The 13,022-nt window shown below is 41.9% G+C and overlaps 1 protein-coding gene across 1 annotated transcript in view; it reads right to left on the minus strand.

Annotated features, from left to right (window-relative positions):
- LOC136857881 (protein kinase C-binding protein NELL1) overlaps positions 1-13,022 on the minus strand; it is a 603,636-nt gene that overhangs the window by 186,893 nt on the left and 403,721 nt on the right. Inside the window, exon 2 of the mRNA XM_067136916.2 lies at positions 9,205-9,324. Within this exon, the coding sequence (XP_066993017.2) occupies positions 9,205-9,324 (120 nt within the window). The remainder of the gene's footprint in view (positions 1-9,204; positions 9,325-13,022) is intronic.

The raw sequence follows: 13,022 nt of genomic DNA on the forward strand, positions 1-13,022 counted from the left end.
ATATCTGTCACATAGATCAGAGAGAGAGAGTCACGTTTGTTGACGGACGATCTTTTAACTGGCAACCAGTAAAATGTGGCGTACCTCAAGGATCAGTCGTTGGTCCATTGTTTTTCTATTTATATTAACGACACATCTGGAATCTTTAAAAGCAATGCCTTTCACATGTATGCTGATGACTTACAAGCTTACTTGCACTTTAGTCTCACGAACGCATTTTCTTGTATAAAGCACTATCACGACGTTTCACGGTTGATCGAATGGAGCGTAAACCATAACATCTAATCAAGTGTGACAAAACCCAGTTTATTTGCATAGGTTACACAAAACTCCTGAAAACTTATCTCATATCCCTACCATCAATATTCTAGATACAGATATCCATTACAGTGGCACCGTTAACAATCTAAGTCTGATCATACGTCAAATATGATCCGAAAAGTTGTGTTATCCACGCATATTTTGAAAGGTAACGTCTCATGTACATCACCTTTCAAGCGAAAAATATATTTTTTCAAAGTATTATATTCCTAATTATTGACTATGGATCATTCATATCTAAAACTTTGAACATAAAACTGCAGAGGATACAAAACACATGTGTTCGTTACGTGACAAATGCCAGGCGTGCATAACGCATAACACCCTATTACATATAGGTGTAGCTTCAATGGTAGAAACTCCATGAACGTCGTGAGATCTCAGTAGCTCTCAAGCTAAAGACCCTATTACACCTTTACAATGCATTTAAAAGTATGGAGTCAGTGCAGAACAGAGCTAATGGGTTTACAAAGACTACCCTTCAAATTACCCTCCATCGTACCGCTAAATTTAACAAATCTTTTGTTTGTACACCATCACGTATCTTTAACGTTTTTAATTTGGCGACGTTGGGATAGGAAAGGGCTAGGAGTTTGAAGGAAGCGACCGTGGCTTTAATTAAGGCACAGCCACAGCATTTGCCTGGTATGAAAATTGAAAACCGCGGAAAACCATTTTCAGGGCTTCCGACAGTGGTGTTCGAACCCACTATACCCCGAATGCAAGCTCACAGCTACGTGACCCTAACCGCACGGCCAACTTGCTGGGTGATTTCTTTTCCACGCCATATCAGACAACCCACAATACTACCAACATCTTGCTTCAATGAAAAAAAGGACGGAAAATTTTCCATTCAAGTGAACAGAGAGACTTTAAATCAAGTTTACTGGCATATTTTAATTGTCTGGGTACTTTCAACGTCATGCAGCTTTTTAATAGATGAGAATTTAGCCACAGTCAACTGTGTCTCTTCAGGAAAAGTTTCAAATGAGGGCTACATAATTGTATGATCAGGCTTTCTGATTTAGCCAATTGCTTCAAATGCATTTTAGGATGTGAACAGAATCCAACACATAAAAAAGAGGTTGAGTTTCATCACAAGGATGCTTAAACAATAGATAATTAGGGTGGGGTAGCAAAGAATGACATTGCCCTTCTGTTGAATGAATTGTTATCAGTTACAACACATATTACCTGGAAACCTATTGACTGCAAACCAGAAACTATCTGTTGGATAAATGTGAATAGTCCTTCACCATTGATATTTCTCACAGAAAGAATGTGGACAACATCTTTATAGAAGGACAGTAAACTTTGCACCCTGAAGACTTGAGCACTAGCTGCTGCATTTTTAGTTATAGGCAGTACATAAAATGTAATCTAAGTAAGGTTTCAGGTGAATTTCATCAACCATCAGTGAAATAATATGATCAGACTCTCCAAGAAATTTGAACGTTTGTTTTACATAGAGCAGAAAATTGTTATCTATTTGCTCTGCAACAAGATTAGTTTTATAGCTTGCACAAATCTGATGAAGTGTGCTAGGATGAGGCAGTACTAGATACCCAGAGCTTCTCATAAACTTATAAGAATGTGGTGATACTGATTAGAAAATACCACAGAAAATAAAAAAGTCTGAGGAATATGTGTAATGATTCTTGTGTAGGCCTTACACCTAATAAACTTAAGTGCTCACATGGAAAATTCATCTTACTAACTTTAAATCCATCAACAAGTTTTGATATAGGAATACTCATTAAATAACTAGATATGGACAACAGGTGATCCTGCACTGCATTCTCATTGTTCAGTCTGCTAAAGTTTTCTAAACAATCAATAGTATAAGTTAAATCATTAACATTATTAATTACTAAAGAAAACGTTCTTCTTCCCAGTTTTGCAAGTTGATATTTTCCTACATACAGACACATTCTGAGGTCACTATTTACTACTACGGAGCACAAGAGTGTTGGTACATCTTTATTATCTATATACAGTATATATATATATATATTTACATTTATGCTATTGACTTTACGTCGCACCGACACAGATAGGTCTTATGGCGACGATGGGATATGACAGTTGGAAGGAAGCGGCCTTGGCCTTAATTAAGGTACAGCCCCAGCATTTGCCTGGTGTAAAAATGGGATACTACGGAAAACCATCTTCGGGGCTGCCGACAGTGGGGTTCAAACCTACTATCTCCCGCATGCAAGCTCACAGCTGCGCGCTCCTAACCGCACGGCCAATTCGCCCGGTAGCTAATAGAAAGAACATCCACCATGTTTCCTGTGGTCACACAAGCAAGAAGGTGTGGCTCTTGAATTACGAAAAATGTAGAAAATACGCATTTTAGAATCACTGGGGCAGAATTACAGACCGTTAGCCGAAAGCTTAAAGCATTAAAAATCATAGACTGCGAAAACCGCCACTTCATCATGTTGCGGCACGAGGCCAACATCACGATCAGCTGATTGTAGGGTATAGTTCGAAATCGTCACACAGTAACATACGAATAGGCCTGGAAATCGGAACAACAACAGGGACGTCACTCTCTCTTCGTATATCGCATGTCCACGCTTTTTTCGGCTGGGTGGCGCTCATCTCTGCTGTTACCCAGTCGGCCCAAGGAAAATCAAACGGGCAGACGCCTAGTTGGCTGTTGCCTCCCCTCTCCACCATGTACTCTTGCCTAATCAAGGGCGTGGACACATCTTATTCTCCGACTTCTATCCGTGATGAAATTCGCCGCGATGGAACCTTTGTGGACGCAGTTCTTCGCCTCCAGGATGGCCTCTCCGGACAACCTTCTCCAGATGTCGTCGCCTTCTTCCGCTTTCCAGGCCCACCGCTCGGCATCATTGAACATGGCATACGACTGTATGATGCAGACTACGCTGCAGTCGCTACTCCGGAGCATCTCCTACAGCAAATGATTTCCCTTCCTGACTTCCCCATCTCTCCTACCATACCTCCCATCGTTACCCACTCCACCCCCACATTTACTACTACTACTACTACTACCACCACCACCACCACTTCTGTACATTCTGCTCCGTCTACTTCCACCTGCACTGTTTCGTCCTGTCACCCCTCTTCTATCATGTCTGCCCCAGTTCTCTCCCTCCGTGCTCATTCACAGCCGCCCCCTGATCCCTTCACCGATGCCACTGTCGCAGCTCCACCACTCTCCCCCAACACTGCAGACTCCTCCGTACCAGCTCACGACCGGCCTTCGTCATCGAGCTGTGTCATCCGTGGCCTGGACCCAGCATTCACCGAGCAAGACATCCTGGCTGAACTGACCTCCGCCGGCGTTCCAGCCCGTCGAGCGCTCCGCATCTTTAACTTCAGCGGCCCGACCTTCATGGTTCGTCTCCAAGTCTCCTCTACAGCCGACGTCGACCATCTCATCACCTCCGGCGTCCGATTTCGCGGGCGAACATATCGAGTGGAGCCTTCTCGCTCCCCACCCCGCCCCGCTCGTTCCCCTCCTCTTACCTCTTACCTCTTCTCATAGTCCGCCGTCCGCCCCGCCACCCACGCCACCACCGCAAGTGGTCCCCTTACCAGCTCCACAACCTAACTTCTTCCTACCACCCCTCCCGACACTAGACCTCCTCCGTCTTCTTGCCACCTCCCTTACCAACATTACCACCTCCCTTTCCTACCTTCTCTCTCACTATTACACCCCACCTTATACCCAATTTTTACCCACACCGTATATGTAATACGATTATGTACATGTCTGTAAATAAATGTCATTCTCTGTAACGCGCGCCCGAGATACATCAGTTTTCAATAAAGTCAATAGTCCCCCTTTTTCCCTGCTGTTCGTAGAGATTTGCCTGCGCGGGGTGCTTTGCGGGTTTCGCCCTGGATTCCGACTTGTTGTGCCGGTGCCCTTACGCCAGATTCATTCATTCTTTTCCCCTTCTGGTGTGTACAACACACACCCCCTACATTTTCTATTTTCTGTAATACATTTTCCTATCACAGGGCCGAAGAACTCCTTACTTGAGCTGATGGCCCGCCCCTCCTCGTCTGAGGAGAGGGAATGAAATAACTTGTTTTAGCTTCGCAACAACAACAACAATAATAATATCACCACCAACAACATATTGAACCATTATCTGAAAATTTCAGGTGAACCTGATAATAACTTGATCGCAAGGTTGTGTGTTGTGGTTAAGCGTAAAATTACAATAAAAATCGTGGAAAATATTCATAAGAGAAATCCTTGAAATGATAGGGACCTACAATGGGTTACAACCTCATTCTGATGAATATTTTTTAAAAGTATTGCATCCCCGTGAGTACTGTACAACTATAATTGTTTAATGTCATTATTTATTATAATATAGGGGTCAAATAATTTTTTCTCATTACCATATCATACTGGGATTACTAGCTGAAAGGTAACCTTGAATGTTGTCAGTATGAAGTGTAGCCTAGTTTTAAATACCAATGCAACTGACATTACAATAAAGGCTGCATAAATTTCACCCACCACCACTGGGTGGGGGCGGTAGAATAACATCCACGGTATCCCCTAACCGTCGTAACAGGCGACTAAACGGGGCCCAGGGGCTCTGAACTTTGGAGGGTGGGTTGGTGACCATGGAGCCCTTAGCTGAATCTTGGCATTGCTTCCACTTGTGCCAGACTCCTAACTTTCGTCTATCCTATCCGACCTTCTTTGGTCAACTTTTGTTCTTTTCCGACCCCAACGGTATTAGAGCACTCGAGGACTAGGGAGTCTTTCATTTTCACGCTCTTCGTGGCTCTTGTCTTCCTTTGGTCGATACATTCATTTTTCGAAATGTCGGATCTCTTCTATATTTTCTCTATGATTAGTGTTATATAGAGGATGGTTGCCTAGTTTTACTTCGTCTTAAAATACTAATTACCACCACCACCACCACCACCACCACCACCACCACCACCATAAATGTCACAAATAGCAGTAAAATACTGCATTCACCACGCTTGGTACGTTTGACCGAAATAGGCCCACATCAAACCAATGCCCAAGGACAAAAAGAGAATCAAATATAGCCTTCAGGACCACAATGGAAGAAAAAAAGAGCCTGAATATCAAAATTCAGTGATTCATACACCACCAATGGCATATGGCAACAAAAATGAACTCTCAAGGGCAAAAGATAAACAGGTACCAAGAAATCATCACTTATCATAAGTCAGTAAAAAGGGAACATTATCAAGCACCATATATATGCAACAACTTGGTGACAACGTAATAATAATAATAATAATAATAATAATAATAATAATAATAATAATAATAATAATAATAATAAAGGGATGCATAAAAAGCAACAAAGGTAATATTTCACTACACTGCCATCTACTAAAGTAATCTTAGTCTGGAGAACATCATAAAATGCACATATCATATTTGAAGTACAAATAACAGGACGTAACATCTGCAGGAAAAAAAAAAATCCAGCAGCATTCAGCAATGTTCTTCCCCTAATGTAGAAACAATTCATGCCAATATGTAAAGTAGTTCAAGAATTAATTTGTGTACTATTCAACCTGACTCACTGACAAGAGTGACTAGAGGAAATATGAAAACAGGCTTATGCCTATAAAGTAGAACACTAATACAAAATCATCTTTTGACATACGCAAACTAAGCCCATATAAATATTCCAGTCATAAGCATAGAAATATTCGTACAGACCTACCCACTGTAACATGTCTTCATAGCATATATAATAATATTTATATTAATATGGCATATACGAAATATCCTTGGTTTTATTACTCCGATTAGTACAACCGTACGCTAAGCATACGGCTGGCATTCTTGAAAGCGAGAATCTATCTTTTCACTCTTTAAATCTTACGAAAACTTACGAAATTAAATTGCCATGCACAATCTCCCTGTCACCTCAACGTATGTTCTCGCGCCAACTCGCTGTGTTTTGACATCCGTTAACATGGCTGCCCTTTATCAACTTCCTTCCGCAGGGAGCGCTGATGTCAGGTATGCAGCCCTTCTACGTTATTCTAGCTCGTTGTCTCGCTGACATACAACGCGGCAGCAATTAATAATAATTATTATACTCACTGGTTCAGTAATGCCAACATAAAATCTTCCTTTCAGAGCTTCGTACAGAGATAATAGCATAGAAATTCAATACATACAAAGTCTGAATGCTTTACCCATATTTACTGTAGTTGAATATTATGCTATACCAGATATTACCTTTCCCCACAATCTACTGTTTTTCACACGGTTGAGACAGAATGAATTCGACAAATAGAGTCGTAGACCGCAACCGTTGGTCAAACCTGCAAATACAGCAACAAATTGAGTAGTTCCAATTTTCGCCACCTAGATGGCTTCTCAGTAGTACTGGACTGGTCGCAGCAAAACTTGAAGTCGGGAACTCGCCAATGCTCGGCCTAATCTTGTGACGTCAGGTTTCCCAACTCAAGCCGGTTGTGAGGCCTGTATTATTAGGCGATGACCGTACTTGCACCCTAACTGCTCTGACGTCATAGCCATGCCGTGTGGCCTTTAGTATTAGAGGGTGTTGCCTGTGCGTGGTACCTGTTCAGTACACTGCCATCTCGTGCTGTGCCCATGTACTATGAGTGTCATTCTTTCCAGGATATGATCATTGTATGGTAGCAGCGTGGAAATGTGAAAGAAAAAATAGTTGCTATGACTTATGCCTCAACCCTCGTATAATGCATGTTTTAATTTTACTGGATTTGCTATCTTTAGAAGAAAAATATTAATTTTAATCCGTTTTAAAGTTTAATGTTTAATTTCATATTTTAATATCATAATAATTTGGTTAGTATGTCCATAAACCTGTATGTAATTATACGAAGATGCTATATAAAGGGGCTTTTCAGCCTCAGTTGCAAGTAAATTATCAATAAATTTAATTCAATTCAAATTATATCTATATAAGTTATATTACTCAGAGAAATTACCAGGTTCTTCAAATTTCATTACCAAGGATTTAAAAAAAGTCATCTGTGATTTCCACTGTTTAAAAATACATCTTTGAATCTGATATTAATGTCTGAACTAACTTTAAGCCTTCCAAAACAATTTGAAAAATAGTGTGATGGTTACTAGGCGAACTGATCTCTCTAAAATGCCATTATTTTATACTTTATCGTGATTTCCGTCTAGGAGGGGTTGGTTGTGACATATATGAGGGCTGCCCAGAAAATATTGTTAGCACAGAATTGTTAGTTAATTTCCTCTGGGCATGGTTGAACGGAACCGTCTAGTTTTTTAACAGTGTCTACCCGAATTATATGATTTTCAGAAAAATGCCTAATACATTGTGTTCAAAATCAGCTCGGTGTATAGCATGAATTCCTTCCTTATTTGAATGGTAATTAGACGCACAACCAGGACCATACCGTTCGTCTCATATTGTAAATAACGCATCCAAAACCCCATGGCACTACGGCCCTGAAGAGCCTTGGCCTACCAACCGACCGTTGCTCATCCCGAAGGCGTGCAGATTACGAGGTGTCGTGTGGTCAGCACGACGAATCCTCTCGGCCGTTATTCTTAGCTTTTTAGACCGGGGCCGCTATCTCACCGTCAGATAGCTGCTCAATTGTAATCACGTAGGCTGAGTAGACCTTGAAACAGCCCTCAGATAGAGGTAAAAATCCCTGATCTAGCCGGTGATCGAACCCGGGGCCTCCGGGTAAGAGGCAGGGACGCTACCCCTATACCACGGGGCCGGCACAATAACGAATTATGATAATAAAGTACTAAATTTTAAAGCACGTTCAACAATTCATAACAGTTCTATGGGTTCACATAATGTAGCATATAACCTAGCAATGCTTGCTAACATCGGGCTGCTTGAACTACAACACTACAGTTCTGAACACATACACACTTTTACGGGTGCTTTTTCGTAATAATATCCCTTGAAAACACCAACGAACATCTTTGATAGTATATAATTTCGTGTGGCTATTTCTAGCCGAGTGCAGCCCTAGTAAGACAGACCCTCCGATGAGGGTGGGCGGCATCTGCCATGTGTAGGTAACTGCGTGTTATTGTGGTGGAGGATAGTGTTGTGTGTAGTGTGCGAGTTGCAGGGATGTTGGGGACATCACAAATACGCAGCCCCCGAGCCATTGGAATTAACCAATGAAGGTTAAAATCCCCGACTCGGCCGGGAATCGAACCTGGGACCCTCTGAACCGAAGGCCAGTACGCTGACCATTCAGCCAACGAGTCGGACATCTTTGACAGTGTTGATATAACAACAACGTGCCACAATACCATCGTGAAACCAAGAATCATGCTTGCATACCGAAACACCAAAACTGTGACGTCATCACTGTGGAACTGGCAAATGTTGGTCATGGGTCTATTCCACTTAGTGCGAGTTTACGAGTAATTACCTTTCAATTTTTCAAGAGACTTCGCTGCCTGTATGATGACAGATTTGCTGTTTCAGACTGACATTCATATTTTTACTAATCTCAGATACTCGAATCCTGGTATCTAAGTGAAGAAAGGACCTTTCTTTCGGATGCAGGGTAAGAAATGCGTAATTACTAGTGTTTGTAAGCCTGAACGGAGTAGAACTCCCGTTCTACCTAGAGTTGACCCCTCTTTGTTAGAGATTCGAGTTCGCTTCTCACAAATATTTGTGCGCATGAGTGACATATTTAAACCAGTGCTAGAGGAGTCTTAAAGCTGACGAAGTGCCTCAGAGGTCGAGTATTGAAAATAAGGTTTGAAGACTATGTATTCCTAACCTTGCCATGCACCTTCACACCCGTGCTGAGCCATGTAAGGCGAATGCCAGGATTATACCTTAACAGAAAGCATTAGTAGGAGGTAAGTGTTCTTACCCTGCAGGTAGAAGGCGGGTCGGATGTGCTGAGAGCCCGGGGCTAGGCTTACTCCCTGGCGGCTGGAGTTGTGCAGCTGGAGAGACTCCAGGAGATCGATTCCAGGCTCCAGGCCGGCGACTGGAACAAACAAAAAATCACCATTTCGGAATCTCTTCCCTCGCCAAAAGGAGACATTTATATAACACATGATGAAACCAACATACCAATCTTTACTATCTAGCGAATACAAGTTTACAACCTTCCTATGGACTATATCATCATGCAGCGACCCAACTCACAAAGTTGAAGAAAGGCTTTTACAGGACATCACGGCCCCTTTAGGGTTTTACAAACCGAATATAATTCATTCTGGCCTCCTTTCTGCTGTTGATGTAACTAACTTGTATAGGTTTTCATCGACGCTGGGGTAGGAAGGTCTAGGCAGCAACTGGGAGCGGAATTAAGATAGAGCAGCGACATTTGCAAAGTGTGAAAGCAAAAAACATTAGAAGAAAGACCTTTACGGTTGCCGACGGTGGGGTTCGAACCCACCAACGTAGCCAACTCACTTGGTTGAACGCAATTCTATTTTATTTGGATTTCCCTGAGCATTTTACCCACTGTAACATGGTCGCTCATATAATCCATAGTGTGTCATTTTTGTCAAGTGTAGTTGTCTAACATGATGATGATGATGATGATGATGATTACTGTTGTTGTTTCCAGAGGCCTCACATGGACTTAATCACTAACTTATTTGAAGACTAGTATGTGAAGCTGTAGAGGAGGCTCAGGTAATTTCACAGCAACTGTAATATAACTTAACTGCGGCAATAATTCGAACGTGAGGAGAGGACTATTCGGTTTATTAAGTCCTTTAAACATCTCGTACTTTAAAGTTCGTGAATTGCGTAGTGGATCCCTTTAGTGAAAGCTTCAAGAAACTTCAATAATTATCATGTTTACTGTGTTTAGTAGACAGGCTTCTTTAACGTGAATACTTCTACAACATTTTTTATTCCTTCTTTCAAGAAGTATTATTTGCAGTGTTACTGGATATAAATTCATGGACTACCACGCAATTGGCCACACCATTTTACAGAATTACCCGGACTGCGGCGGATTTAGCATAAGTATTACAACTAAGAGAATCAGTAGATAAAGCAAATTACAATATTGTTTTGAAGTACTAATAAACATAGCACAAGTGACAGTCGTTCCGGTGTATACATACTATTTTTATGTTGCCATTGATGCTTTCACAGCCAATACTTACAGACATGACATGATATAGGCTTTTGGGATTTTGCCGTGTCAAGAAAAGAAGGTGAAGTGCTTTACATTTCGCAGAGTCCTAAATCATCTCCCACGCAATAGTTCTTTCTCTTTGGGGATGAGATCAAAATCGTACGGAGACAGGTCCGGTGAGTATGGCGGGTGTTCCAGTACTTTCCACCCCCCAGCGATGTTTAGCGTTGTCATGGAGACGGACGACATTGTTTAGAAGAACCCTTTGCCCCTAATGGCACGACGTAACTGTCACTGCAGGAAGGTTCTGTAGTACGTTGCTGTCACCTTTGAGTTATGTGAAACGAAGTGACACTAAAATCACGCCTCTGACTTCGTAAGCCACAATGAACATCAGTTTCATTGGTGAAGTGTTTTGCCAGACCTTCTGTCTTCGTGTTGGTCCTGCATTTCGCCATTCTGCAGACTGGCGTTTGAGCTCTGGTTCATAGGCCTTGGCCTAAAATTCTTCCACGATCACTATTTTCTCCAGCATTTACTCTTCTTTTTGCCGGTAGTATACCAAGCGGTCACAGCATATGGAATACTGTGTCCACTTCTGTACGTCAAGGAGGGAGTGCACGTGGCACCTACTGTCATGCTGTTTTACGCAGACGAAGATCATTCCGTAAAACTGTGTGGAGGGTTCGTTTATCAATATCTGTTTCGGCTTGTAACTCAAGCAGTGTATCTTCTGTCCACGTCCATGTACTGGGTAATTACTGCACGTGACACATCTGTCCGAACACTAACAGGTCTTCCGGAACTTTGCCCGTCGCTGCTTGTTTCACGCCCGTGCTAAAATGCACAGTACGAAAGTGCATTACTCGCCACGGCTTCCACAAGCTCTCTGTTACATTCTTTGACACTGCGAGCCCAACTAACGGCCAGTGTGATGTACCTACGCTCACTGTTCTTGCCTCGTCACATCCATTCTGCAAGGAGCGTGACTCACTACTGCTGTCCCATCGCACTGCCATCTCGTGTTGTGTCCATGTACTGTAAGTGTCATACTTTCCAGGACATATGGCCAATGTTTAGCAGCACCGCGCAATTGTGAGGAAAAATAGTTGCAGTGACTTAAAAGTCTCAACACTCGCATGTCACAAACTATACCCCAATTAGCGTATGGTTCCAGCGTTCGTCACCAGGATTACTTGATTCAAGAACTGGAAAAGATCGAAGACACGATTTGTTCTGGATGATTTCCAACAAAAGAGTAGTGTAACGAAAATTTTGCAAACTTCGTGCCGGGAGGATTTGGGAGTATGGAGACAAAAAGGCCGACTAGGCCGTATATTCCGAGTTGTCAGTAGAGAAATGGCGTGGAGTACGAATAAGCTTGAGCGGAGTTTATAAAAGTAGGAACAATTATACTATGAAGATAAAATTGGAATTCAGGAAAATAATATGGGACAAATATTCGTTTATTCGGATAGGGATACGATTTAAGGATTGTAAGACAGGTAAACAATTGATAGGAAATCTGCCAGCTGGGTGACAGCCCTAGATGCAGGTCGGTTGTGTATTATTCCTTAGTTTCGATTTTCAATAATAATAATAATAATAATAATAATAATAATAATAATAATAATAATAATAATAATAATAATAATGTTATTTGTTTTACGTCCCACTAACTACTTTTTGAGGTCTTCGGAGACGCCGAGATGCCGGAATTTAGTCCCGCAGGAGTTCTTTTACATACCAGTAAATCTACCGACACGGGGCTGTCGTATTTGAGCACCTTCAAATACCACCGGACTGAGCCAGGATCGAACCTGCCAAGTTGGGGTTAGGAGGCCAGCGCCTTAACCGTCTGAGCCACTCAGCCCGGCAGTTTCGATTTTCATTTTAGAACGAGTATGTATTAAATGTGCCAATAGCAGACGCGTTTGAAACGTAGCTGCTGTGGTAAACCGCTGGCTGAAGGGATTTTCAGCAACCACATTTCATCTGACCAACATTGAATGTAACTCTAATTAAAACAGATACGTATTTAATATTATCTACAGAACAACTCACCGCTCCTCATCATTTGGACGACAGCTATTGGATGAAAACCGTGGGCGTGCATTTAGGGGCGCACAGCTGTCAGCTTGCATTAGGGAGATAGTGGGTTCGAACCTCACTGTCGGGAGTTCTGAAAATGGTTTTCCATGGTTTCCCACTTTCACAGAAGGCAAATGTTGGGGCTGTACCTTAATTAAGGCCACGACCGCTTCCTTCCCATTCCCAGCCCTTACCTGTACCATCGTCGCCGTAAGACCTACCTGTGTTGCTGTGTCGGTGCTACGTAAAACCCACTAAAATAAATAAATAAATAAATAAATAAATAAATAAATAAATAAATAAATAAATAAATAAATAAATAAATAAATAAATAAATAGGATGATATATCTGCTCGTCATGCAGATGATTTATTGAAATGCACCCATAACAGTAGGGAAGTCTCTGCATTACTGTGTATTGCACTTCTGGGCCTACAATTCCAGTACTGTTGACTTTTTGCCTACTACTGAAATACCGTTGAAAGAGACTACTTTTC

The sequence above is a fragment of the Anabrus simplex genome, chromosome 1, assembly GCF_040414725.1.
Source record: "Anabrus simplex isolate iqAnaSimp1 chromosome 1, ASM4041472v1, whole genome shotgun sequence".
NCBI lineage: Eukaryota > Metazoa > Arthropoda > Insecta > Orthoptera > Tettigoniidae > Anabrus > Anabrus simplex.